Source organism: Sparus aurata, chromosome 24 (genome assembly GCF_900880675.1).
Source record: "Sparus aurata chromosome 24, fSpaAur1.1, whole genome shotgun sequence".
In the NCBI taxonomy this organism is placed as follows: Eukaryota; Metazoa; Chordata; class Actinopteri; order Spariformes; family Sparidae; genus Sparus; species Sparus aurata.
The window spans coordinates 16319663-16347328 of NC_044210.1; the positions used below are offsets into that span (position 1 = coordinate 16319663).

Sequence of the window (27666 nt, forward strand, 5' to 3'; positions counted from 1 at the left end):
TGATGTCATTGTCTTTTCCTCCTCAGTAGATGAACACCTCAGTCGCCTGGATTTGGTTCTTGGGCGGTTCCAGAAGGAAGGATTAAAGGTCAAGCTCGAGAAATGCAACTTCCTCCGGCAGCAGGTGCAGTATTTGGGGCATGTAGTTGCTGCCTCAGGTGTCTCCACAGACCCCAGGAAGATTGCTGCGGTGGCTGACTGGGCCACCCCAGAAACTGTTGCAGACCTTAGGTCTTTTCTTGGGTTTGCCAGTTACTACAGACGTTTTGTCCAGGGTTTCGCCAAGCTGGCTGCTCCTCTCCACAAGGTGGTCGCTGAACTGGTTGGGAAGAAGAACCGTCGAGGAAAGGGGATTGCTCTGATGGATGCCTGGACCTCCCGATGTGAAGACAGTTTCAGAGAGCTCAAAGAAAGGTTGGTGTCATCACCCGTGCTTGCCTATGCTAACTTCAAACTGCCTTTTATTTTAGAGGTGGATGCCAGCCATGAAGGTCTGGGGGCAGTCCTTTCCCAGGAGCAGGATGGCCAGGTCCGACCCATTGCTTACGCCAGCCGGAGCCTCCACCCTGCTGAGAAGAATTACAGCTCTATGAAGCTTGAGTTCTTAGGCATGAAGTGGGCAATGACTCAAAAGTTTCGTGAGTATTTGCTGGGGCATAAGTGTGTGGTCTGGACAGACAACAATCCCCTCAGCCATCTGACCACAGCTAAATTGGGCGCTACTGAACAACGCTGGGTGGCAGAACTGGCAGTCTTTGACTACACTGTGCGATACCGTTCTGGGCGGAGCAACCAGAATGCAGACGCTTTGTCGAGGCAGCATCCACCGGGGGATGACACAGTAGCCAGTCTAGCGCGCCCTGGGACTCCGGTGCCAGAGATGGTCCACAAATGTGTTGTGGAAATTGATGTACCTGTCCAACATGCCATCTCTGCTGTCCCAGAACGTTCAACTGATGACCTGAAAGCACTGCAAGGAGCTGATCCAACTATAAGTGCCGTCCTCCCTTTCTTCCACCAACAGCGAATGCCAGGCAGAGCAGAAAGGCAGAGACTCCATCCTGCAGCACTGGGGTTGCTACGGCAGTGGGACCGACTCACTTCAAGTAATGGACTCCTGTACAGAGTTTTCCAACGACCTGATGGTGGGGAGTGTATCTACCAGCTTTTGCTTCCAGAGAGCCTGAGGGAAGAAGTATTCCAGCAACTGCACACTCACCACGGCCACCAGGGTGTCGAGCGCACTACAGAGCTGATCCGACAGAGGTGTTACTGGCCAGGTATGGGGGACATGATTAAAGTCTGGTGCCAGAAATGTGAGAGATGCAGTGTTGCTAAAAATACACAACCACGGGTTCGGGCTCCCATGGGCCATTTGCTGGCCTCTAGACCAAATGAGATTTTGGCTATTGACTTTTCATACTTGGAGCCTGCTCAAGACGGGAGGGAGCAAGTGTTGGTGCTGACTGATGTTTTCTCCAAGTTTACGCAGGTTTTTCCCACTAGAGATCAGCGGGCCTCAACGGTGGCAGAGATCCTGACCAAAGAGTGGTTCTATAAATATGGTGTCCCGACTCGGCTGCACTCTGATCAAGGCCGCAGTTTTGAGAGCAAAATAATTCACCAGTTGTGTCATCTGTATAGTATCACGAAGTCCAGGACCACCCCATATCACCCTCAAGGAAATGGCCAATGTGAGCGGTTCAACAGAACACTTCATGACCTCCTTCGCACACTGTCAGTTGAGCAGAAACATAGATGGCCAACATGTCTCCCACAGGTACTGTTTAGCTACAATACCACACCTCACCAAACTACAGGCCAGTCTCCCTTTTTGTTGATGTTTGGTCGGGAGCCCCAGCTGCCAATAGATTTTCTCTTAGGTCGTGTGGAAGAGCCCACCGCAGGGGACGTGTGTGACTGGGTTCGGGAGCATCAGCGGCGCCTGCAGGTGGCAGTGGGAAATGCCCGGGAACGGATGAGGCAAGCTGCTGCTCAACGAAAGGAGAGAGCAGACAGACAGGCCGAAGACAAGGTGTTACCGGTTGGACAACATGTCTACCTCCGCAATCATTCCCGAGGGCGGAATAAAATCCAGGATGCCTGGGCCCCTGAAGTCTTCCAGGTGGTGAAAGCTCCTGAGCCAGGAGGTGTAGTATATGCTGTTGCCCCAAAATGCAGACCAACAGAGGCACGTCATGTTCACCGTTCCCAGCTCAAACCCGTGCTTGGCCCTGGATCCCCTCCTGCCCTTGTAGTTAGGCCAAATACTCCAGCGACTAACTCGGACACAGAGGAGTGCCCCCGGTGGATGGTGGTCAGACATCTCCCTGAGTTAAGTAATCCTCAGCAAGCCAGAAGGCAGACTCCACCTGATGTTGGCCAACAGTTACCAGGAGCAGCCCAACCTGTGGCTTCTCCCAGTACCAGTTCCTGCCCAGTCTCTGGCCCTCCGGTGGTAAGGCGTACAGCTCGTGAAACGGCTGGTACACACTCAAATCCTCACAATCTGCCAGTGTCAATGGGGGGTAGGGCTAATGGGGTTGCAAGTTCCCAGGTAGTCGGTGCTAGTTCTGCTATAGCCATTTTTAGACCTTGGTCTTAATTGTCGGGTCGCCAATAAAAAAAACCTGGGGTAGAATGTAGCAGGTAGATGGCAGCCGTTGGGTAAAATGTCCCTCGCCCATAGCCATACTTTACTTCCGGGTCTTAATTGACCAGCTGGGCATCATACATAAGCTGTGGCATGTCGATGCTCTCCCTCTCTTTTCCTCCTTGGTCCGTGACTGTGTCAGCGTGCGTCTGCGGTCCTTGTCCAGCGTGGTGCCGGCTTCTCCCCTCATCTCTGACGGTGTCGACGTGTGTGAGTCTGCGGTCCCTGTCCAGTTTGGTGCCGGCTTCTCCCCTCATCTCTGACGGTGTCGACGTGTGTGAGTCTGCGGTCCCTGTCCAGTTTGGTGCCGGCTTCTCCCCTCATCTCTGACGGTGTCGGCGTGTGTGTCTGCTGTCCTGGTCCAGCGTGGTGCCGGCTTCTCCCCTCATCTCTGACGGTGTCGACGTGTTTTGGTGTCGGCTTCTCCCCTCATCTCTGACGGTGTCGGCGTGTGTGTCTGCTGTCCTGGTCCAGCGTGGTGCCGGCTTCTCCCCTCATCTCTGACGGTGTCGGCGTGTGTGGGCCTGCTGTCCTGGTCCAGCCTGCTGTCCTGGTCCAGCCTGCTGTCCTGGTCCAGCCTGCTGTCCTGGTCCAGCGTGGTGCGGGCTTCTCCCTTCGTCTCTGACGGTGACGGCGTGTGTGAGTCTGCTGTCCTGGTTCAGCGTGGTGCCAGCTTGTATGAAAAACTTTGCGGACGCTGTGAGTAGTGTATGGGGATTGCCACTGCTGTTTTGTTTTGCTTAGGTTTTGTTGAATTTAGTTTGTTTTGTGTGACTTGGTTGTGTAGTTTCTATGTAGGTTTTTCTTATTTGTTCTTTTTTTTGTATAAAGTTAATTCTTCTGGGTAGGGTTTATTTCTGCTTTTGTCCCAATTAATTTATTTCCTACCAAGGAGGAAAAGAAACTAACAGAGCTGCAATGTCTATTTGTGTTTTTATTGTATGAAGATTTAATGTGTTTCTCCGTCTGTGTGAGTGCTGTAGGGGCAGCGGCAAATGAGGCCGGCCGATGGTGGAGGGATTGGTGACAGTCTCTCACCTGTACTTCACACTCCTTCTGATTTTGTGTGCTTGATTTGCACGTCCCTCACGATTTATAGTTGATCCCTTTTTCTTGTTTGGTTTTGCTGTGTGCATGTGTGTAGGACACTGGAGTGGGGTGAGTACTCTGTCCCAGTGTAAATTGTCCCCCTGCTGTCTGCGGCCTCGGCCGCCCATCCTCAGTACACTCCTAGTCATTTCTTTTAACCGCTAGCTCTAATAAATTGTCTCTTAATATTGATGTGGGCAGCTCTGTAAATAAAATTGTAAATCTTGGTGGGAAACACCCTTGCCTCGGTCCATCATTTTTGTCGATCTGTATCAGTAAAAGAATCTGTGGCTTAATTGGGTGATTGAAGTATTTACAGTGCTGATAAGATTTTTAAGTAGATGGTGAAATCGCGGGCCTTGCCACGGTCCGGTCACATATAAATATGTGACAGCATAATTTAGACTCTGGTGTGATGGATTTTAAACAGCAACATCAAAATACTTGTGGCTTCATGAGGTCATGTCACATATTCACCTGTATAAAAACTAGGGATGTCCCGATCCGATCTGTAGGATCGGGATCGGAGCCGATCTGGGCATTTTTCCGCTGATCGGAATCGGCAGTTTTGAACGCGGACCCAAGCCCGATGTTTTTTTTTTTTTTTAACGTCAGAGCACAATTTGTGGCGGAACACAGACGCGCGCGTGGTGTTACTCTGTGAAAACCTGTGAATAAAGTGTCTGCCGTGTGGAAATAACGTCAATTAGAAAGCGAAAGCAGTCCAACGGCGACATGTAACATCTGCCATACGGCCGTTTCGCGGAGCTGCATTTTACTACTCATTTGATACAGCATATACAAAACAAAAACTCAAAGAATACAACGTGTTCACTCGAGAGTACAGGCAAGGAGACCAAAGCAGCAAACAGTCGCGGATACTTTCAGTTATGAGAAATATCCTCAGCGACATGTCCACAAATGTTACAGAGAGGGTCATCAAATTAATCGCTCTGGAAAACCAGCTCATCTCCGTAATAGGGGATCAGGGTTTTCTTCGTCACCTGGAGTTTTTGAATCCCCGGTATGCCCTACCATCTCTGCATTACATTTATTCCACTTTCGAGTTACAACGTGCCGGTATATGCGCACTAGTTTCGTGGGTCTCATACAGCAGAGCATGTAAAGCAGGCAATCCAGGAGATGCTGAACGCGTTAATAGACAAGCAACGTGTCCACGTCATTTTATGTGACAACGTAAAGTACATGAAATAAGCAAAGGATTATATGGAGGTACCAAGCGTGAGCTGCGTCTCACACACACTTCAGCTGGCTGTACACGAGGGTCTGCTGTCACAGTGCAGCATCACACACTCACCTGCTAACACAAGGAAGGTGGAGGCCAATGTTGTAATAGCATATGCAGAATAATTAAGAGCTATATTAAAGTATATACTTTGTTTCAACAAAATAATAAAAACCTATTAAGGAACAGCTTGGATGCAGGTACTTTTTTTCTTAATACAGCTGTATTATCTAGGAAAATATTAGTTAAGGCCAAGTATCGGATCGGGACTCGGTATCGGCAGATACTAAATATTAAAGGACTCGGATCGGGATCGGGGTAAAAAAAACCTGATCGGGACATCCCTAATAAAAACTGAGCTGCTGTTTTATTGTCACAGTCACTGTAGGTTTGTTTTGTCTCTAAATAGGCGACAGGGAGTGGACATTTGCATATTAGCTAAATATTTAGTTTCACCTGTGACATTTAGATTTAACATTTAGATTTAGATTTAACATTGACATTTTGTTTTTAGAAGAGAAGTTAATATAACAAAGTTCACCGTGTTTACTTAATCACTTTGTCCTTGTGTGCTTCGATTCGATCGTCACTGTGAAAACAGCCAGTTAAAACTGAACTGGTGCCAACAAACCAACCCAACCTGTTTGTTCAGATGAAGGTTTATTAATTTCTTAGTCTCTGTGTGCTGCCAGCTGCTGGTTTGAGGCGGTGTTGTTGAACGTAGCCTCCTCTTCTCTTCTTCCTCTGCCTGTCTGCTCTGATGCATCATTTAATCTGTCATGTGACTAAAGATATCACCAAGATGTAGTTGAGTAAAAAGTAGAATATTTGACTCCAAAATGTGGTAGACAGTCTATAAAGTGTTGATGAACGTATTGATCCTTATTTTACTGGATGACCTACATGTGATGACACGTGAAGTTCTGACTGCTGAAACAAAGACAGCAGAACTTCACATGTATCTGTAACCATGGCAACTGCTCAGCATCACTCTCATGTTTACTGCATTTTCTCCTTTTTAGCTCCTCGTCATGTTTCACATCAACTTTGTGCTGCGTTTAAAACAAAAATTTAAAATTAATGTTCATCAGCTTTTAACATTTAATCACACTTTTAACATATTGTTTTTTAAACATTTTTCTTCACAACTTTAACATATTTGTAAGATTTATTAATTTTTTTTTAAACATATGTCACTTTTTTCAAAATGTTTTTAACATGTTAGATTTATTAACATCTTTTAACATTTATGATTTTTTTAATATCATCTCAGATTTTTAACATGTTCATCAATTTTTTACACATTAATCAGATTTGTTTTTAATTTTTAGGATTTTTCTAAGATTTTGAACATTGTTTAACATTTAATCAGACTTTTAACATATTCATTAGTTGTTTTTCTTATTAATTTTTCTTTACAACTTTGTCATATTTGTAATTTGTAAGAACATATGTGACTTTTTTTAACATGTTAGATTTATTTACATCTTTTTTCTTCATTTATGAGTTTTTTTGAACATTTTCTCAGATTTTTAACTTACTTGTAAGATTTTGATTTTTTTTTACTTTAATCAGACTTTTAACATATTTCTGAGTTCTTTTGAACATTTGAGTTTTTTCAACATATTTATCAGATTTGTTACATTTATTTTAACATGTCAGATTTATCGAACATGTTTTTTAAGGTGCAATCTTCTTAACAAACTGCACATCGTCTTTTACTAAATAGATCAGTAATTAACCATCCTCATTGTTTCAGCACGTTTATGAGCAGCAGTGAACCAGCATGTACTTTAAAAGCTTCAATTTAGCCAGCAGGTTGAATGAGTCTGTTGCTGAAGCTGCTCTTTAGCATCCTGTCCTCCACCACCTCCTCCAGGGTGACAAGCTCAAGGCCAACAACAGACTCTGCCTTCTTAATGAGTTTATTCAGTCTATTTGCATCCTTTGCATTGATGCCCAAACCCCAGGTCACCACAGCGAAGAAGATGGTGCTCGCAAAAACAGACTGTTGAACATCTGGAGCATCTGGTTGCAGACTGTGACGGAACAGACGGATCAGGAGCTTCAGTGTTCAGCTTAGCAGGACTGACTGGTGAGAGAGAAGTTGCAGGCTGGAACATGAACTAATGTTTACTGCTCACTGTCATGGTGCTTCATCCTCTTCTGGTGACCAGATGTTCCTGATGAGATTAGACGACGAAGCAAAACCTCCATCAAAGTTTTAAACAATTACACCTGCATTCACATGAGGGGAAGATGTGTTGCATCATTTCTGGGGCCCAACACAACTTGAATAGTCAGAATGCAGCGTCGTTATTAGATCGCTGTGGGAGTGTAGCCGGTGAAATGAGAGTAGAAGTGGAGTTAGTTGGTCAGTGTTTGAACACAGAGTGGTTGTCACTGTGTAGCTCCACTTACTGATGACTGAAGGCAGCTTCTCCTGCCTGAATCAGCCTGTGGAGGAGGCCGAGACGAGCCGCCGCTCTCCTGCTGTGTGACGCACTAAACGCGGCTGCAGAGCAGCTGTTGGTGTCGGTGAATAATCTGTGGTTGTATTTACAGTCCAGGACTGATGAGGAGGCAGTAAGAGGACATCCAGGAGTCTGAAGCTTTATTTAATTAATACAAATATAACTTCATCACTGAGCAACAGTCAGCAGGAACACGTCGGCTCTCAGTGTTAGTACTTAAAGTGCCCGTTACGTTACTCGAGTATTTCTGCTCCTGATTACTTCTCAGAGGAAGAGATTCTAATTTTTACTTTGCAGATAAATGTTTTAAATAAACAACAGATGACCAGATTGACTCTTTTAGATTAAAAGATATCAGAGAAACGTGTGTGTTGACTCCACCACAGCGTCATGACATCATCTAGTGGACTGATCCAAGTCCAGCAGCTGATGTTCTGACAGGAGACGTGACGTCAGTGAGAGACGTCATAGCCTCTACAGACAAAACCCACCTGAACACACCTGAGACTTTCATATTTTATAATAACACAACAGGTTATTAGAACAATTTCGGCCTCTTGGTTAAATCAACTTGTCAGTATTTGTTTTTAATCAGATATTTAACACTCCAAGCTCCACAGAAAGTCTCCACAGTCATGTACAGAAAGAAAGTGACTGTTTTTATACCCTTTAAAATGTGATAATGTTTATGTAGAAATGACATCAATAAAATTAAAAGTAAATATTATAAAACATTATGAGAGATCGTTCTCTGGAGTCACTGGTGTTACTGTGTGACAAAAGTATTTTATTTTGAAATAAAACTCACACTGATGACATCACTTTCCTTCCTGCAGAGTTTAAATGTTAGAAGAGGAAGTCGACTTTCAGACAGTTTGGCCTTCAAGAGTGTTTCTGACCCAAAGGCTGATTTCAGTTGATGTGCAGATGAATGATTTGTGTTTCCTCTCCAGATGAAAGTGTGTATGAGATGAGCAGCATGAATCAGTGTGAGGACAGAGAGGAGGGAGGCCCTCCCTCTAAAACCACTGGACCTGGACCTGGACCTGGACCTGAACCTGGACCTGAGCCCAGCTATGTTTCAGTCAAGAGTCTCATTAATTTGTTTGATGGACAACCACCCCCTGCTGTAAAGAGGTGAGCTGTTAATAACATTAATATGTGACTGATTCCTGAAACCTGATGTTTATTTTCAGCTTCGTTCTTCTTCACTTAAATTTATATTCTCACTTTAGAAAGCTGCCCAATAGAACCAGTCTTCAACTCTTCTCTCTGGTGGTCTTCTTCTCTGTCCAACAGGAGACCAGCCTCTACTGGACCTGGACCTGGACCTGGACCTGGACCTGGACCTGGACCTGAGCCCAGCTGTGTGTCCTTCAAGAGTGACCGGTCAAAGAGTCATTTCACTGATTTTAAAGGACAACCAGCTCCTGCTGTAAAGAGGTGAGCTGTTAATAACATTAATATGTGACTGATTGATGTTTTAACTGTGGAGAAAGATGTTTTTTAAAACCTGATGCTTATTTTCTGCTTCGTTCTTCTTCACTTAAATTTAGAAAGCTGCCCAATAGAACCAGTCTTCAACTCTTCATTTCACTTTATTGAATTAGTTTGGTCCAATATTCTCTGAAGGTTTATTCCTGATGTTTTCCACTATTTTATGAACAGAAGCTTCTGTGTCTGAAGACTAGGGAAGTGAATTAACATCTCTGGTGGTCTTCTTCTCTGTCCAACAGGAGACCAGCCTCTACTGGACCTGGACCTGGACCTGGACCTGAACCTGGACCTGGTCCTGAGCCCAGCTGTGTGTCCTTCAAGAGTGACTGGTCAAAAGGTTGTCTCACTGATTTTAAAGGACAACCAGCTCCTACTGTAAAGAGGTGAGCTGTTACATTTGAATATACCTGATTCATGCTTTTAACACCAGATCCTGCTTGTCCCGATCAATGGGATTTTCCAAGTTGTTGTCATGTTGCTCTCTGTTGATGTTTGTCCTCATTAAATCCAGTCTGACCAGTTGTCCTGATGGTCTTCATGTTCTCAGAGTGATGATGGAGGTCAGAGCAGGATTAGTATTAAAGGACAGGTTCACATTTCTTCATGTCCGTCCCTAAACAACTCTGACAGGACAGAGTTCCCCCTGTGGACAAACAGCAGTGACTCACCTCCTACTGAAATCTGACCCTGCTGCTGAGGAGAGGAAGGGCTGTGTGTTATATCTGACGTTACAAAGGCTCGACCAATCCGGACTTCATGGGGCCGGTACTGAAACCCATTTGAAGGAGTAAAAAACTGTGATTACTGAAACATTGGTCGATTAGATATGAAAAATATGAAACCAAATAACGTATTTTCTGATCTCTTAGATATAGTTCAAACACTTGAGACAAAGATATGAAATGAAGACAGAACATTTTATTGTTTTAGAATATTTATTAAATATGCATAAATATTAAAGTTATACAAACAGGTCTAAAGTTACATGGAGCATTTTGAAACTCAGACTTTAAGTATATTTTCTTAGTGCAAGTCATGTCTGCATGAATATAGCTTATATTTACAAATGATGAATTTATTTAATTTCAGGTCACAAATCAGACAAATTAAATATCAAAATCAAGTTTGTACGAAAAACAAACCAGTAATTTAGTTTTTTGTTATCAGATTCAAAGTTTTGCAGACGCAGTGTCACTGATTCTTCATGATTCCTCCACAGAGTCGACCAGGAGAGCTCAGAGGTTCCCAGAGGTCCGTCTGTCCAGCAGCATCAGACACACCAGGACTCCATATTTATGGTCTGTGCATGAACAACAACTACTTTTACATCCAGTCTGTTCACAATAATCTCCATGCTGCACTTTACAGACCAGTGGTGAATCTGTCCAACATGGATCTGATGTTTGGCTCCATGATGTTAAACGTTGTCATTCACATAATATTCTGTTTCAGCTGCTGGAGGAGAACATTGTCACTTTTGTGAAGAACGAGCTGAAGAAGGTCCAAAAGTTTCTGAGTTCAGATTGCTCTGAATACTTAGAGAGTCAGAGTGAGGACGAGGAGGTGTTGGACGGTGAGGATGAAGAGCAGAGGAGGAGCAGCAGAGAGGCATTTCTGAAGATCACACTTCACTTCCTGAGGAGAATGAAGCAGGATGAGCTGGCTGACTGTCTGCAAAGCAGTAAGAGGATTTCTCTAAAGATTTAACACGATGGATCAATGAGACAATTTGTAATGTCTCAACAGATGGAGGAAAACATGGAAAACATGTTTATATGTGCTACTTTAGGGGAAGGAAATTGTCATATTTTCTTCATAAGTAACTTACTGAACTTTGTTGTTTTGTTCGTTTAGGAAGTTATTCCGGAATTTGTCAACATAAACTCAAATCTAACCTGCAGAAGAAGTTCCAGTGTGTGTTTGAGGGGATCGCTAAAGCAGGAACCCCAACCCTTCTGAATCAGATCTACACAGAGCTCTACATCACAGAGGGAGGGACTGCAGAGGTCAATGATGAACATGAGGTCAGACAGATTGAAACAGCATCCAGGAAACCAGACAGACCAGAAACAACAGTTGGACAAGAAGACATCTTTAAAGCCTCACCTGGAAGAGACGAACCAATCAGAACAGTGATGACGACGGGAGTGGCTGGCATCGGGAAAACAGTCTTAACACAGAAGTTCACTCTGGACTGGGGTGAAGACAAAGCCAACCAGGACATACAGTTCACATTCCCATTCACTTTCAGAGAGCTGAATGTGCTGAAAGAGAGAAAGTTCAGCTTGGTGGAACTTGTTCATCACTTCTTCACTGAAACCAAAGAAATCTGCAGGTTTGAAAATTTCCAGGTTGTGTTAATCTTTGACGGTCTGGAGGAGTGTCGACCTCCTCTGGACTTCCACAACACTGAGATCCTGACTGATGTTAGAGAGTCCACCTCAGTGGATGTGCTGCTGACAAACCTCATCAGGGGGAAACTGCTTCCCTCTGCTCGCCTCTGGATAACCACACGACCTGCAGCAGCCAATCAGATCCCTCCTTGGTTTGTTGACATGGTGACAGAGGTCAGAGGGTTGACTGACCCACAGAAGGAGGAGTACTTCAGGAAGAGATTCAGAGATGAGGAGCAGGCCAGCAGAATCATCTCCCACATGAAGACATCACGAAGCCTCCACATCATGTGCCACATCCCAGTCTTCTGCTGGATCACTGCTACAGTTCTGGAGGATGTGTTGAAGACCAGAGAGGGAGGAGAGCTGCCCAAGACCCTGACTGAGATGTACATCCACTTCCTGGTGGTTCAGGCCAAAGTGAAGAAGGTCAAGTATGATGGAGGAGCTGAGACAGACCCACACTGGACTCCAGGGAGCAGGGAGATGATCGAGTCTCTGGGAAAACTGGCTTTTGAGCAGCTGCAGGAAGGAAACCTGATCTTCTATGAATCAGACCTGACAGAGTGTGGCATCGATATCAGAGCAGCCTCAGTGTACTCAGGAGTGTTCACACAGATCTTTAAAGAGGAGGAAGTACTGTACCAGGACAAGGTGTTCTGCTTCATCCATCTGAGTGTTCAGGAGTTTCTGGCTGCTCTCCATGTCCATCTGACATTCATCAACTCTGGAGTCAATCTGTTGGTAGAAGAAAAAACAGCAGACCATCAATCTGCAGACACACATCTCTACCAGCGTGCTGTGGACGACGCCTTACAGAGTTCAAATGGACACCTGGACTTGTTCCTCCGCTTCCTCCTCGGTCTTTCGCTGCAGACCAATCAGTCTCTCCTACGAGGTCTGCAGACACAGACAGGTAGAAGCTCAAACAACAATCAGGAAACAGTCAAGTACATCAAGAAGAAGTTCAAAGAGACTCTGTCTCCTGAGAGAAGCATCAATCTGTTCCACTGTCTGAATGAACTGAACGATCGTTCTCTAGTGGAGGAGATCCAACAGTACCTGAGATCAGGATGTCTCTCCACAGATAAACTGTCTCCTGCTCAGTGGTCAGCTCTGGTCATCATCTTGCTGTCATCAGAAAAAGATCTTGACATGTTTGACCTAAAGAAATACTCTGCTTCAGATGAGGCTCTTCTGAGGCTGCTGCCAGTGGTCAAAGCCTCCAACAAAGCTCTGTAAGTGTCGATAAGTTTCTTCAGAATGCAGTAAATGTGCTGTTATTGACCCAAATAGAAATATTTTTCTTGTTCTGCTCATTATTCTTTATCCAGACTGAGTGGCTGTGACCTCTCAGAGAAAAGCTGTGAAGCTCTGTCCTCAGTTCTCAGCTCCCAGTCCTCTAGTCTGAGAGAGCTGGACCTGAGTAACAACAACCTGCAGGATTCAGGAGTGAAGCATCTGTCTGTTGGACTGAAGAGTCCACAATGTAAACTTGAAACTCTAAGGTGAGATAGTTCATAGTTTTTCTCAAGTGATTTTTGTATTTCTTTAATGTTTGAATTAAATTCTCTCTCTCATGTCAGAACTCGTATGTTTTGAAACCAGGCTACTTATTATTCTTTCATGTCTGTTTAAATCAGACTTAGTCTTGTTGATTTTTTTATGTCTCCGACGTATTAGAGTAAAACATAAAGCAAGTTCACATGTGCTACAATGTTATTATAAATAATGCAAATGTCTTTTTTTACTGTTCACGCTCCAGGCTGAGTGGCTGTAACCTCTCAGAGAGAAGCTGTGAAGCTATGTCCTCAGTTCTCAGCTCCCAGTCCTCTAGTCTGAGAGAGCTGGACCTGAGTAACAACAACCTGCAGGATTCAGGAGTGAAGCTACTTTCTGCTGAACTGAGGAGATCACACTGTGTCCTTGAAACTCTCAGGTCAGGATTCTTTATTTTGTTTCATTATTTTATTTAACTTAACTGTTGGAGCAGGTCTTGTTCATAAACCTAATATAATTCAATTGATTTAAGAGACCCAACATTTCCCCCATAAGCACGCACTCATCACACTGCCTTTTAACAGACAGAAACCTCGAGCAGAACCAGACTAAGTGGTGGACCACCATCTGTCTTAACTGGTTGGGTTGAGAGAGAGAGACAGAAGCCCCATTCACACTGCCTCTTCAAGGCAGGAGTCTTGAGTTGATATTCCACCAGTGTAGGTGTGAAAGTTACAAAGGTGGAATTGGGGGGGAGGTTTCATTCCGCTTCTGACAATAATTTTTTAAACGTTAAACCCTTAAACACAGATGTGCACTGAATTATCAGGACCCTCAGCTGATCTGTGTTGTGTGTTGTTTTGTGTGTCTGCAGGCTATCAGGCTGTCTGATCACAGAGGAAGGCTGTACTTCTCTGGCCTCAGCTCTGGACTCCAACCCCTCCCATCTGAGAGAGCTGGACCTGAGCTACAATCATCCAGGAGACTTGGGAGTGAAGCAGCTTTCTGCTCGACTGCAGGATCCAGGCTGGAGACTGGACACTCTCAGGTATGTAGAGTCCTGCTACAGCCACGGACAGTCATTAGCCCCATTCACAGTGCTGTGCCAATTCTCCGCCTCTGTGTGAATTTTTCGGAGGCTGTGAGGGGTGAAATTTAACTTCGGTGCTGATCGGCGCGTGTCGGTCCTTCACTCAACTAACTCAGGTCCTTCACTCAACTAAATAAAGAGAAATGTCCCATAAAGCAACGTTACAAGACCAAACAAAAGTTACGTACGGTAACCATCTCTGGCAGCTTATATGAGGAAAAAAATACTGCAGTTATACATGGAGAAGCATCTGTCCTCCTGTCTGTCGTATTGTCGTCCTCCCGGACTCTAAATCACATTTCTGCCTGAAAAACAGCGTCTGTCACCGACAAAAATCTTTAAAAAAAGTCGGTCAGCCCTCCAGACCGAGACTTAAGTGAACTTTCCTCCAGAAAACAGCCTCTGTCTCCGCGAGTGACAGAATCAGACAGCATCGAGTTTACTGATGGTAATTATCTTATCATGTAATTAAGAGCGAAAAATGTAACTTTGTCACTTTCAAGGATGTTTGGTGGGTCAGGATCTCAATCACTACACATTATAACAGCATCCAGATGATTATAAACTATCCACGGGTTTAGATTGACAGAAGGACATCGGGGAAACACCTTGAAAACACACAGACATCATCATCATGACGTGTACCGTCATGCCTTTTTAGAAGACGCAGCGCCAGCTTATGTGTGAGTTTTTAAGGCGGAGCTGCTTTACTCTCTGTGAACAACCAACAGCGGAGAATTGGCGAACCGCTGCTGTGGCGTTCATGCGTCTTCTCTGTGGGAAAGGGACTAGCGTGAGACTCTGTATCTCGATTGTAGATGGTTCAGGGTCTGGAGGTCTGCTTCGTTTACTCCACCTCCCGTTGTTCAGTTCAGTTCAGGAGAAAAGGCAGCATAGCTTGAAGCCAAGAGTTACAATTGAAGAGAGGAAAATAATAAAAACATATAAAGATCAGCAGAGGGTCATCAAAATATTAACATTAAATCTAATTTGCACCACGTCACTGCTGTGTTATGATATTAATAATAACAATAGACCCTCTGTGTCAGATGTCTGATCAGAAAATACTGAACCTCAAATTCAAAAGATTTCTGTGACACATAAATTAATTTAATCACTTAATGTAATAGAAACTGTAATCAGTGTTTTAGCCAGAGTGCTTGACTTTGAATTTAACATGGTTCTGATATGGATCTGTATCAACACTGGAGTAATTACATTCTAGATCATCACTGACAGTTTATTTGTGCCTCAGTGTGAAACGATTTATAGACTGTAACAACTGTCTGTTGCGTCAGTTTAAAGTGAACAGAATATATAAAACAGTCAATAATGTTCGATGACTCGGTGGAACCTTCCTGTCACATTACCATAACAGCAGCAGTGCATTGATTAATTTAAGATGGGCTCAGTGGTGACGTCTTGGCTCCTGTCATGAGGAAACTGCTGCTCCAGCTGAGTTTGGGCTGTTTTGGTAGTTATCATTATCACAGTCTGCAGGGGCAGGAAAGTTACAGTGTTCTGCACCGCCAGCAAAATCAAATGACAAAAGAAAAGAAACATCACAAGGTTTGCTGCATGATCAAACAACTGCTTGGGTGACACAAAACATGGGAGCCACCTGAAGAAAATCCATCAACTTCTTCCCAAGTATGTGGACGTACAGGGGCCGGTAATGATCGGTGCATTCTCTCCATTGTCCCAGTGCAGGTCAAATTTACAAAAGGAAATGAAATCATTCAGACATATGCAATTCTTTTGAAAACGATGGGACAGGAAAAGGTTGTTCCCACTTTTGCTGTGTCTGGAATTGAGGTTGCAGATCTTGCAGGAAAAAGTTTTTACCCTTTGCCTGAAGTTCTCACACAGAGGGAGATGCCAGTCACTCCAGACAACATTGTCACTGCTGCTGATTTGGAAAGGTGGCCTTATTTGTCCAAGGTTCACATCTATTCCATAAAGGCCAATGTGGACCTGCTGATAGGAACCAATGCTCCCAGGTTACTGCAACCATGGGAAGTGGTGAACAGTTGTGGATACAGTCCATACGCTATAAGAACAGTGTTGGGCTGGGTTATCAATGGGCCTTTAAATGGAGACTGCAGTAATAATGAAATGAAGCTTTCCTCTGTTGTGGTGAATCGGATTTCAGTGTCTAATTTGGAAATCATGCTGAACAATCAGTATAAGCATGATTTTAATGAACGGCCTTCAGAGGACAAAGAGATGTCTAGAGAAGACATGAAGTTCATGGAGATTTTGGAAACCTTTGCAACTCTACAGGAAGGAAGATACTGCCTTAAGTTGCCCTTCAAGAGACCAGATGCTCATCTGCCAAACAGCTTTAAGGTAGCAAAGAAAAGGATACTTGGACTCAGGAAAAGGTTTGTGAGTAACCCGGAATTTCATAGGGAATATTCAAGTTGTCTAAATGATGTCATTGAAAAGGGCTATGCAGAAAAGGTGCCTCTGTCACAAGGCAGACCAGGAAAAGTGTGGTACATACCCCACCACGGTGTCTATCATCTCAAAAAAGGTTATCTTCGAGTGGTGTTTGATAGTGGAGCCACATATCAAGGCACGTCATTGAACAGTGAACCATTGCAAGGGCCAAATCTTACCAGTTCACTGCTTGGAGTCCTCACTTGTTTCAGGCAGGAACCTGTGGCATGTATGGGTGACATCCAGGCGATGTTTTATCAGGTGAAGGTGGCAGAAGAAGACAGAGACTTCCTTGCGCTTTCTCTGGTGGCTGGATGGAGACCTCAGCAAAGAACTAGCAGGCTACAGGATGACAGTGAACATGTTTGGGGCCGTGTCCTCACCCAGTTGTGCTAGCTATGCGCTAAGGAAAACTGCTGATGATAATAGCTCTAATTTTTTCTGCAGAAACTGTTCAAGCTGTTAAACAAAACTTTTATGTGGATGACTGCCGAGTTTGAGCTCCAAGAAGGCAGCAAAGCAACGAGTCAAAGATCTCAGTTCTCTCTGTAAGAAAGGTGGATTTGTCGTGGGTGAGTAACAGTCGTTCAGTGCTCCAGAGCATTGCTGAAGATCAGAGGGCAAAGGATCTAAAAGAGCTTGATTTGGACAGAGACAAATTTCCCATTGAGAGAGCTTTGTGTCGAGTCAGACTCATTTAAGTTCAAGATGGAAGTCAAACAGCAGTCTCATACCCAGCTCTGTATATGATCCTCTGGGATTTCTGTCGCCAGTAACTCTGTCTGCTAAGATGCTAACAGGAGCTCTGCAGAAGAAATTGTAGGTGGGATGATGCAATACCACCAGACATCTTGCAGCAATGGGAAGTGTGGTTACAGGAGGCCAAGCTATTGTCATCATTTAAACCTGAATGCTGTTTAAAGCCAGAAAACTTTGGTGACCCCGTATGTAGCCAACTGCATCAGGCTGAAGAACTCCAGAGGTGAGGATCATGTTACATTCCTTTTGGGCAAAGCCAGAGTCACACCTTTAAAGGCTGTAACAATCCCAAAATTCGAATTGACTGCTGCCGTCCTAGCTGCCAGAGTGGATGCCATGCTAAAGGCTGAGCTTCAAATCCAGCTAGATGAGTCTGTGTTTTGGACGGACAGTACGTCAGTGTTGAAATACATCAATAATGAAGATAGGCGTTCCACACGTTTGTGGCAAATAGGATCTCAGCCATACAAGAAATCTCAAGCCCTGCTCAATGGAGGCACATGGGCACCAAAGACAATCCGGCCAATGCTGCATCGCGGGGGATGAAGGTGTCGGATTTTCTAAAAAATCAAAGCTGGCTGGAGGGACCCAGTTTTCTCTGGAAGTCTGAGGCAGATTGGCCAGTAAGTAATCATGATGTCAGGATGGATTCTGAGGATCCAGAGGTCAGGAAGGATGCCTATGTGAATGCCACTGTTTATGATGCACTGAATGCGACTGACCATCTCATTACTTTTCATGTTGGAGAAGACTTAAAGTGGCAGTGGCTTGGTTCCTGAGGTTGAAAGGTCATCTGTTGGAGCTCAGTCGTCAACGAAAGGCCTCTGGACCACAGACTGGTCAAGTGGGAGGAAAAAAGGCTAATGTTGAACAGCAGAGCAGTGTCCTGACACCAAAGGATTTGGAGGAGGCTGAACTAGCTGTCATTGGCTACTGTCAGCAGCAAAGGTTTGCAACTGAAATTTCCTCACTGTTGTCTGAGAAGCGTACAGTAAGCAGACAAAGTTCCATTTGCAAGCTGGATCCCATTGTGGAAAATTGACTCTTAAGAGTCGGAGGGAGATTAAGCAAAGGAGCGATGCCGTCAGAGGAAAAACATCCCCTCATCCTTTCTAAGGAGCAGCATATCTCCAAGCTTCTTCTCAGGAACATGCACCAACTGCTGGGACACAGTGGGCGAAATCATACACTATCTACACTCAGGAGGAAATACTGGATAACTAATGCCAATGCAGCTGTGAGGAAGATCATATCCCTGTGCAGTTATTGCAGACGCCTTAATGGCAGGGCCATGGAACAGAAGATGGCGGATCTTCCTAAGGAGAGAATTGTTCGAGATCTGCCTCCATTCACAAACATCGGAGTTGATTATTTTGGACCTGTGGGGATAAAAGACTTGCAAGAGGTGTGGAGTGTTATTTACCTGTATGGCAAGCCGAGCAGTTCATCTAGAGGTGGCAAACTCATTGGAAACAGATGCTTGCATTAATGCAATAAGACGCTTTATCAGCAGGAGAGGTCAAGTCATTCACATCAGATCAGACAATAAAACACATTTTATTGGCACTGAGAGAGAACTACGTGCGGCTGTTGGTGAGCTGAATCATGAGCGCATTCAAGGAGCTTTCATTTCAGCAGGAGTTAGATAGAGCTTCAATCCTCCAGCCGGGTCTCATCATGGCGTCATGGAGTTTGGGAACGCATGATACGCATAGTCAGGCGTGTTCTCAACTCAGTTTTACACCAGCAGACACTTGATGATGACGGGCTTCACACTGTTATGTGTGAGGTTGAAGCTATTCTTAATGATCATCCTATCACACAGCTGTCTGACGACCCAAACGACTTGGAAGCGCTCACTCCCAACCATCTTCTTCTTTTGAAGGGAAAACCAGCCTTACCACCGGGACTTTTCAAGTCTTCTGACATGTATGTGAAGTGGCGCTGGAGACAAGCGCAGTACATTTCAGATTTGTTTTGGAAGCGTTGGATCCGGGAATATCTTCTGTGAAGAAAGACAGAAGTGGAATCAGAGGTAACAGAGTCTGGCTGTTGGAGATGTTGTTGTCATTGTGGATCCCTCAGCCCCTCGTGGTTCCTGGTTTCTTGGGAAAGTGTTGGAGATTTTTCCTGATGCAAAAGGCATGGTGCGTTCTGTGAAGCTACAGACTTAAAATAGTGTTATTGAGAGACCTTTGACTAAACATTGTCTGATACAAGAAGTGTAAATTTAGCATTTTCATATACTCATATCATGCTCTTATTATTATTATCTATGTTGAATTGCCATGTCTGCCGGCCATGACAATTAGGGGCCGGAGTGTAAGAGCAGATTTATGTTAATTGTTGTGTGTCATGGTCTGACTGTGATTGGCGGGTCAGCCCATATAGTGTAGGAATCTTTGGGGGCTCGTCAGGTGTTTCCAACCGGAACAGGAAAAACAGTTTTTGACCGCTACGCTGCGCTGTGCAGTATGCTCCGTGCGGATGTGTGTGTGTAGGATTGTGTGATTTAAAGCATGAGATGTGAAATAAATGGACTTGTTTGCATCTTAACAGAAAGGCAGGACTCTTATTCATCCGTCATGGTAAAGTAAAAGCGCGTCAATTAGGTTTCCTGTTGAAATGCCTCAGTGGCTTAAAGCATTGGCTTAGCTTCTATAAGAGTCATGTCATGTCCATGTTTGCATGCTGAAAGAGGATGTGCTGCTCTGACCCCCCTCCTCCTTTCAGGGTGGAGCCTGCTGGAGTCCGATGGTTGACACCAGGTCTGAGGAAGTGTGAGTGTCTTTTTACTGTCATTCATCAAAACGCTGTGACATCACTCATCCACATCTGTGATGTCATCATCACACTGATGACACATTAATAACTGCAGCTGTGTTGTGTCTTTTTCTCTCCATCAGATTCCTGTGAGCTCACAGTCGACACAAACACAGTCAGCAGAAACATCAAACTGTCTGACAACAACAGGAAGATGACACATGTGAAGGAGGATCAGTCATATCCTGAACTGATCATCCAGAGAGGTTTGAGTCCTGGTGGCCTCAGCTGCTGTGTAGAACTGGTCTGACTGGTCGCTGTTACTGGGAGGTCGAGTGGAGAGGAGATGTTTATATATCAGTGAGTTACAGAAGAATCAGAAGGAAAGGAGGCAGTGAATCCTGTGCGTTTGGATTCAATGATCAGTCCTGGAGTCTGAGATGCTCTGATGATGGTCGTTACTCTGTCTGGCACAATAACAGAAGAACAGACATCTCCTCCTCCTCCTCCTCCTCCTCCTCCTCCTCCTCTGGTAGAGTAGCAGTGTATGTGGACTGTCCTGCTGGCACTCTGTCCTTCTACAGAGTCTCCTCTGACTCACTGATCCGCCTCCACACCTTCAACACCACATTCACTGAACCTCTTTATCCTGGATTTGGGCTCTTGTGGCCCAGTTCTGGTTCCTCCTCAGTGTGTCTGTGTGGTGTTTAGTGTGCAGAGTCTCCTCCTGTCACAGAAACATTGTCAGTGCTGAACAGTTGAGTCTGTACAGGATCACAGTCACATCAATCTTTCAGCTTCTTGTAATAAATTCATCAATCAACTTTGTACAAAATGATTCAAACTGATTGAAAAGATTCTTCATTTACATTCGAAACTTCTTCCATTAAATTGTGGATTAAATTGTGTTGACTTGTACTTTCTGTCATGTGTTGTTTTGAATTCTGGCTCTTGTTCCAATAAAATCCACAACTAATAGTGAAATGTAAGAAACAGAAAACATTGACTCGTCTGCAGCTTTAATTGTATCCAACCCATTAGCTGCTTTGAAGACTGAAGGTTGTAAGTTCAAACCTTGACTTAAAGTTGAAGGTGTCCACCTGTCTGATCAGCAGCTCAGGTAGACACTCTACAGCTCAGAGTTTGATCTCATGACACTCAGTGACTTTTGAAGTACAACACTTAGAAATGAAAACTTAAAAGTGCTCAGAGAAGAGATGTGTCAAATAAAAGTGTCTAAAACTCCTGACTCTTTATGAAGTTACAGCTCAGAAGAAGGGACTCTTTGGTTGTTCCATCCTGTTAGCTCAGCAGGTGAAACCAGGGTCGAAGTATACAGGTCATGGGTTCAAGTCTTGAATCATTTTCGGGTGTTGAGGTTCAAAAGAATGAAATCTGAAAGAAACAACGAGCAGCAGTGAGATCCAACTGCTCAGGCTGATAGAAGCCTGGTTTGAGTCTTGATTGAGTTTGGGGTTCGATTCTCTTAATCTTAGCTGTAGTCTTACTTGCCTGCTTAAATAGGGAGAATGAACAACAAAGGAAAAAGTAGAATTATACAAGTACCTCATCTCTCTATAAAAGCAAGGAATCTCTGTCTGTCTGTGTGTCTGTCTGTGTGTGTGTGTGTGTGTGTGTGTGTGTGTGTGTGTGTATTCCTCAAATATCTCTGCGGATCAGGATCAGACTGACCTGAGACTTACAACATGGCTGCTGTGTGGTTCAATGGTGTGCGACTTCGCATTTGTTTGGACTGCAATGATACTGTTAATAAATTATTTCATAAATGCTTTACAAATTCGTGAGCATTGTCCACCGGAGCCACCACAGTCACGTGCGCACCAGAGCCAATCACTGCAGAGCTCAAGCCCACAACATACCTGAAGAAACAAGCGGATTTATACCTGCAGCGGCGCGAGCTGGACCGGGATTTTGCCGGCGGTTCGGTCCCGTTCTGTTCTGTGCATCTAAACTGACTGCTGTGGATTAATGAGACTAAACGTGTCCGGACCGAGTCTGTTCGGGTCTGAGGAGATCCGGAGATGCGTGGACAACAAAGTGGAATCGGAATCTGTGGATGTTCGTGTGTAGCTAGCTGCTAGCCGCTAGCCAACCCTACATGAAAGTGTCCAAGCAGCAAGATTTGTAAAATTTGGCGTGTTTGGAGTGTGTAGTTAGTGTGTTATGTAGTGTTTGGTGTAGTGTGTTTGTAGTGGAGTCGTTTTTTTGTTTAATGAGTCAGAACAATGAGGAGACGGCTGAATGTGGAGCAGGCAGTGCAGCTCTTCATTCAGCTGGAAGGAGCACAGGCAGACCTGAGCATTGCCTGCATTTAAATGTAAATAGTTACATATAAATTGTTGTTTGCTAAAAATGTGCAAACATTTTAAAAATTTACGAAGTTATATTTGCATTATAAGTAATAAAAAATGTTTTTTAAACATATTTGTGCTTTTCAGAGTAAAAAAATCTAACTTTTTCCTACTCGGATTTTATGTTTTTTTGTGATTTTAGGTCCATTGTGTTAATACAGTATGTCAAAATGAAAAAAGAACTGTACAGTCACACATGTGAGGTTGGGCTGAAAATAATGACACCAAGTAAATAGCTTTTAAGGTGAAATATAATGGCAAAATCAAAAATAGTCAAAAACAGCCAATTATACCCTGGAATATCGGATTTCACAACAAACCTAAATATTCCTGATGTCCCACCTTCAAACACAGCCTCATTTGGCCATCCATAAAAAGCTACTTAACCTCCCACTTTTCTATAGGAACACATATTTCCTACGGGCAATGCACTAGTTTCCAATAATTCACAGGAGGCTTTGAACCTGTCCGGCTGGTGATCAGATCCCATCTGACTGTCCTCGCCGCTATCAGTCTGTCTCTGCAGTCCTTCTGATTCTCTCTGTTGTCGCCAAAGGAAATTGAGGGTTTTTTGACTCCAGCTTAACGAAGCATATCTCTCATCAGCAGCTCCAGCATCTTGGTGGCCCTCGGTCTTCCACTGTGGGGACTTTAATTGAATTTAAAGTGGGGACTTTAATTGAATTCAACCAAACTCTCACAAGGTAGATGTCCAGGTAGCTCAGTGGATTAGTGCACTGTCATGAAGTTCTGAGAGGGTTTGGTTCTTGGGTCAGTCTTAGTTTTGAATACCGCTCTTCAAATAAAACAGTCAAAAGCTCCTGACTCTTGCTGCTCAGAAGAACGAGTGAAAATCTCAAACATGAAAACATTCCCACAGCTCAGCCTGGATTTGATCCCTGGACTGTAGGTATCAACAGTAGTAGCATTTCATCCTGCTGAGCTATTTCTCTGCACAGTTGCATCAGTTCACAGAAGTTATAACATGAATAAATGTGCAGGAGAGCAATAATTTGTCTTTTTTACAATATAAAGATTAACAGAGGATTGAACCCAAAACCTCACAGTCTGAAGGCTGCAGTGTAACAAACATTTACAATCATGAAAACATAATTTCAGCCGTTGATCTTAAATTCTGCTTCCGTCTAGTGGTTTGTTGCTCCTGTGTAAAAAGGTGGAAACCTGGGCCCGTATTCACAAAGACTTTTATCTTAACGTTAGGAGTCCTCCTAAATCAGACTAAAAGTTTTTATGTAGGAGTCGTTTCTTAAAAGTAATTCACAAAGCCGCTCAGACCTACTTTTAGTTATGAAAACAGTGAACTCCTAAACTAGAAGTAACTCTCTGTTGCTATGGATGACGTCATTTTATAAGGACGCACTTAGAAGCGGTGACAACGGTGATTGGCTGTTGAGTGACAGGGCAGCCCATTGAAAAGTCATTTAGGCTACGCAATGCATGAAGTGAAAATAAGGAAGAAGCCTGCAAGCCCATGACAAAGCCTATGGAAAGATATTGGATAAAGAAATGTGTTTATGATGACAATGAAGTGCAACCCCCCCCCCCCCCCCCCCCCCCCCCCGAACAAAAACGCTTCAGACAAAAACTACAAATTAGAAGATTGCGATGAAAAACGTGAATTGCCAATAAAAGCGGAATTTGCCCGAAAAGCTGCGTCAAACCACTCTCCATTAACATTCGGGAATCGTGAGTTGATCCGGGCCATTTCGCAACAATGTCCAGTATATTGTAACATGCGTCAAAGACAATTTGTGTATTGATGGAATGCAACTTTTTCCCATTGACAAAAGCCCTATTCACATGGGACTAGTATAACCTGGGGACCGCCAGTAATTTGTAATAATTGCGGAGGTCATCTGTGCTCTTAATCCCGTGTGAATCTGCCATGTCCATAATTTGTAAAGTAAAAATTCCACTGCAAATTACCTATTATATTTCACCAAACAGGTCATGTGATAATATCAGTCCCGTGCGAATCGGCATCTCTGTGATTTGGGGTCGTTTTTTGTTTTTCTTACGGTTTTTTGTGTTTCCACCTTTTTTCTGCCTTTTTCCCGGTCCAGAATTATGGAGGCTGAGTTGGGAATTATAAATGAAAGTTTTGACAGCATTTTGGGTGCAAATTCAGGAGGCTCATCAGAAGAGCGAAATTTCGAAAGATGATTAGATGGATTACATGCATTGCAGCATGCGGTAAGGAACATTTTTCCATCTTTCAACAGGCTCACCAGTTATTATATTAAAAATATCCATATATAACAGTTGTGCTGCTCCAGCAAGGGTTTCGGTGCGATCGACCCGGGGGGATAATGTCAGTAAAACACAGACTTTGCTTATCCTGTGCGAATGCGCCGCACGAAACACGGACGTGGTGGGATAAATTCTAAATCACTTGAGGTCCCCAGGTAATACTAGTCCCGTGCGAAGAGCTGCATTTTCCCCGTAGCCAAATACCGGTGTGTATTTTAACTCTGGCGTTATTGGATTGTTTCGGTTGGTTGGGAACGTTATTGCGTCCCTCACCAACTCAACCACAACTTCAGACCCTTCACGGTCCATCCGACATCGTTTTAATAATTCCCTGTCACTTAGCATCTCCAAAACATTCGGCTGGGACCAGGTCTTAGCGAGTTAGGAGTCCTCTGGACTACTTCTAAGGTCTCCCAGACTTAGGTGCTACTTTTAGGCTTAAAATGTTTTGTGAATAACTCTTATTTTCAAAAATTAGGAGTCCTAAAGTTACGACTGACACGCCCATTATTTTTAGGAGTTGCTCCTAAATTCGCCTGTTAGGAGCTACTTTTAGCCTTAAGATTCTTTGTGAATATGGGCCCAGGTGTTTCTAAAAGGTTTCCACCTTCCACCACCTTTTCAGTGAAAGACAACCCTAAGACTATACAATCTTTGATGATGCTCACCTGTTTCTAAAAGGTGGGACTGTGCGTTTATTGTGTTTGTGTTGTTGATCCTGGAGAGACATGATCTCATTTTGGTTGTACTTCTCTTGTTGGTATAACTAAATGACAATAAAGCTTTGATTGATTGAAGCAAAGTGTCCAGAATGAAGAGCTAGATTTGTTCAAAGATAATCAAACCCCCCCGCCACACAAACACAGAAATGGTACATTTATTGGATGTGCAGCCAATCAAGCCACCTGTAGCCTATAAAGCCGAGCTGCTGCCACACAGACAGTCTGTTGTTCCTCAGTCTGGTGTGCGTACCTGCTCAGGTGAGTGATGTCGTGACTTGGTGTTGGTTGACGTGATGCTACTTTTAGGTTTGGACAAGTTCTGGGAGCTGCTGTTGGGTTGTGGATCACATGTGTTGCTCTATTTAATGATAATTATGGTAGACTGTCACTTATGATGCTGCTAAAGAGAACTTTGGTTAAATCAAATATAATTTACCATCATGAATTTCCTTTGTAAAGTCACCAGTCTGAGTTTGTTACTAAACATTTCTGTTTTCTTTTATAGGAAACCTAATGAACCATTTCCAAATCATCACGCTCAATCTTCAATAAAATAACTGAACAGAAACTTAAATCCTGAACTTTTGATTATAATAGTTCATCTATGGTGGTTAGTTTATCTGCACCGGCAAGTTTTTCAGGAGAGCTGAAGTCAGCCGATCCTCCTTTACAAGATTTCTTAGAAAAAAAAATCTTCTGAAAGTAGTTTCCTGACCTTTGACCTTATATCAAATCAACTCATTCATAGCTTAGTTCCTCGTTGTCTTTGCATCTTCTTCCTGATGCCTCATTCACCTCAAGATTATATATTCATGAGTTTTTTTAATACCAGACATCAACTGGACAGTCAACTCTAGTTGTGAACCATGTTTACAACTTTTTTGACCTTTATTTCACAATAATACACGCCTCACCTGTAGGGAGTGTTTTTCCTCTATAACAGGCTGACAGACGATTTAGTGTTAAATATATCTTTAATGTTTCCAAAATATCAATTTACATGTCAGTTTATGAATGATTAAGGTACAGACGGATGGCAGCAGTCCAGGGACAACTTTAATATAAATATAGAAAAAGATAACAATAGTTTTGCGTGTCGCTCCTCTTTGTCCTCACAGAACCTCAGATGAGTCAATTTCTTCTTCTGGTCCAGCAGCTTGTTGCTGTAGATCTGCCAGGTGTGCACCTGCACAGCAGAGAAGCCGAAGATGAGGCGATGCAGACAGCCAGGTCGCTGATGTTGTTGCGAGGCAGCGCCAAGAAGCAGAAGACTGTGGGGATGATGCTGAGCAGGTAAGGGTACACCCACTGGTAGGGAGAGGCTACCAGCTTGTGGGACACCAGGCTCAGCTGGCTTACTGTCACCTGAGAATGAAAAGACAACAGTCACAACAAGTACAAAATAAACTGTTTCAAGGTTTATGTCAATGTCTAAGGCCTGTGGTGTGCCGTCTGATTCTGTCTGCATTTAATTTGAGATGTTCAGGCGAAACACAGCCCTGCACGATGAAAAGAGGGGCGGACCCCGGGACCAGGAACTTTAAAACAAACTGCCCAGCTGACGCCTGAAGCAGTCCACTGGTGAAAAGGTAGAAGGTGTGAACAGATGAGGTGTTTGAAAACCATCCTTTAATGGGAACTAAGTTTTTATTTGCTAATTCTAGTTGTATAACAGTAAACTAACTTTGTTTCTTCTTCCAGGTGCATCAGATCCAGAAAGAATTCACCGTTATGTCTTTTTACACTAAAAACTTCATACCCATTAAACAATATTAACATTTAAACATGCTTAAAATGTAGAATGTCTAGAAGATGACACAGCTGCCTTTTTACAATAAAATGTAGTTCATCTGTGTTTGAACCCCTCGTCTTCTACGTGAACTATGACGAAGACTACTTGTCTGAAAAAAGCCTTTTTTCTTAATGTCATCTTGTGATTCTTTTTAAGCATGTTTAAATGTTTATTTTGTTTGCTTAATGGGTATGGAAGTTATTTGGTACTTGCAATGTCCAAAAACAGAAAACCTTTTTTCACATTTTACTAGAAGTCTTTGTTTTCCTGTGTTTGTGTTAGATTATAAATTGTTCATGAGCGTGTTCACACCAGACAAACTTTATTTGACTTCCTCTTAACAAAATATTACAATATTTTTGGATCACATTAAGCTAATTTTTTATTTCCATGAAATGCATCATACAAACTGCACAAACATTTCTGCTCAAAATCTGACTCAATTATTTTATTTCATGGATCTAAGACAGATACTAGTACTGGATGCTAAATCAAAGCAAAGGACAAACACTCATCTGCATTTCACTTGAGACACTTTTTAGGTTACAAAATTGGCAATCTGAAGATGTCAATTTGGGCTCTCCGAAACTGTAATGAGAGCAT

At 43.5% G+C, this 27666-nt stretch overlaps 1 protein-coding gene and 1 long non-coding RNA gene across 4 annotated transcripts in view; both read left to right on the forward strand.

Moving 5' to 3' along the window:
• Nucleotides 1-27666, forward strand: part of LOC115576509 (NACHT, LRR and PYD domains-containing protein 12-like) — a gene marked incomplete at its 3' end in the record, with an annotated part of 70151 nt that overhangs the window by 34215 nt on the left and 8270 nt on the right. Inside the window, exons 5-6 of the mRNA XM_030409047.1 lie at nucleotides 12687-12860; nucleotides 13118-13291. Of these exons, the coding sequence (XP_030264907.1) occupies nucleotides 12687-12860; nucleotides 13118-13291 (348 nt within the window). The remainder of the gene's footprint in view (nucleotides 1-12686; nucleotides 12861-13117; nucleotides 13292-27666) is intronic.
• LOC115577244 (uncharacterized) lies at nucleotides 25480-27483 on the forward strand. 3 transcript variants are annotated; one of them, XR_003983047.1, is made up of 4 exons: nucleotides 25480-25529; nucleotides 26428-26564; nucleotides 26750-26867; nucleotides 26973-27483. It is a non-coding gene; the product is annotated as an uncharacterized LOC115577244 (long non-coding RNA). The 3 variants fall into 3 exon arrangements; XR_003983046.1 differs by having other exon boundaries at nucleotides 25486-25529; nucleotides 26390-26564; XR_003983048.1 differs by having other exon boundaries at nucleotides 25505-25529; nucleotides 26425-26564.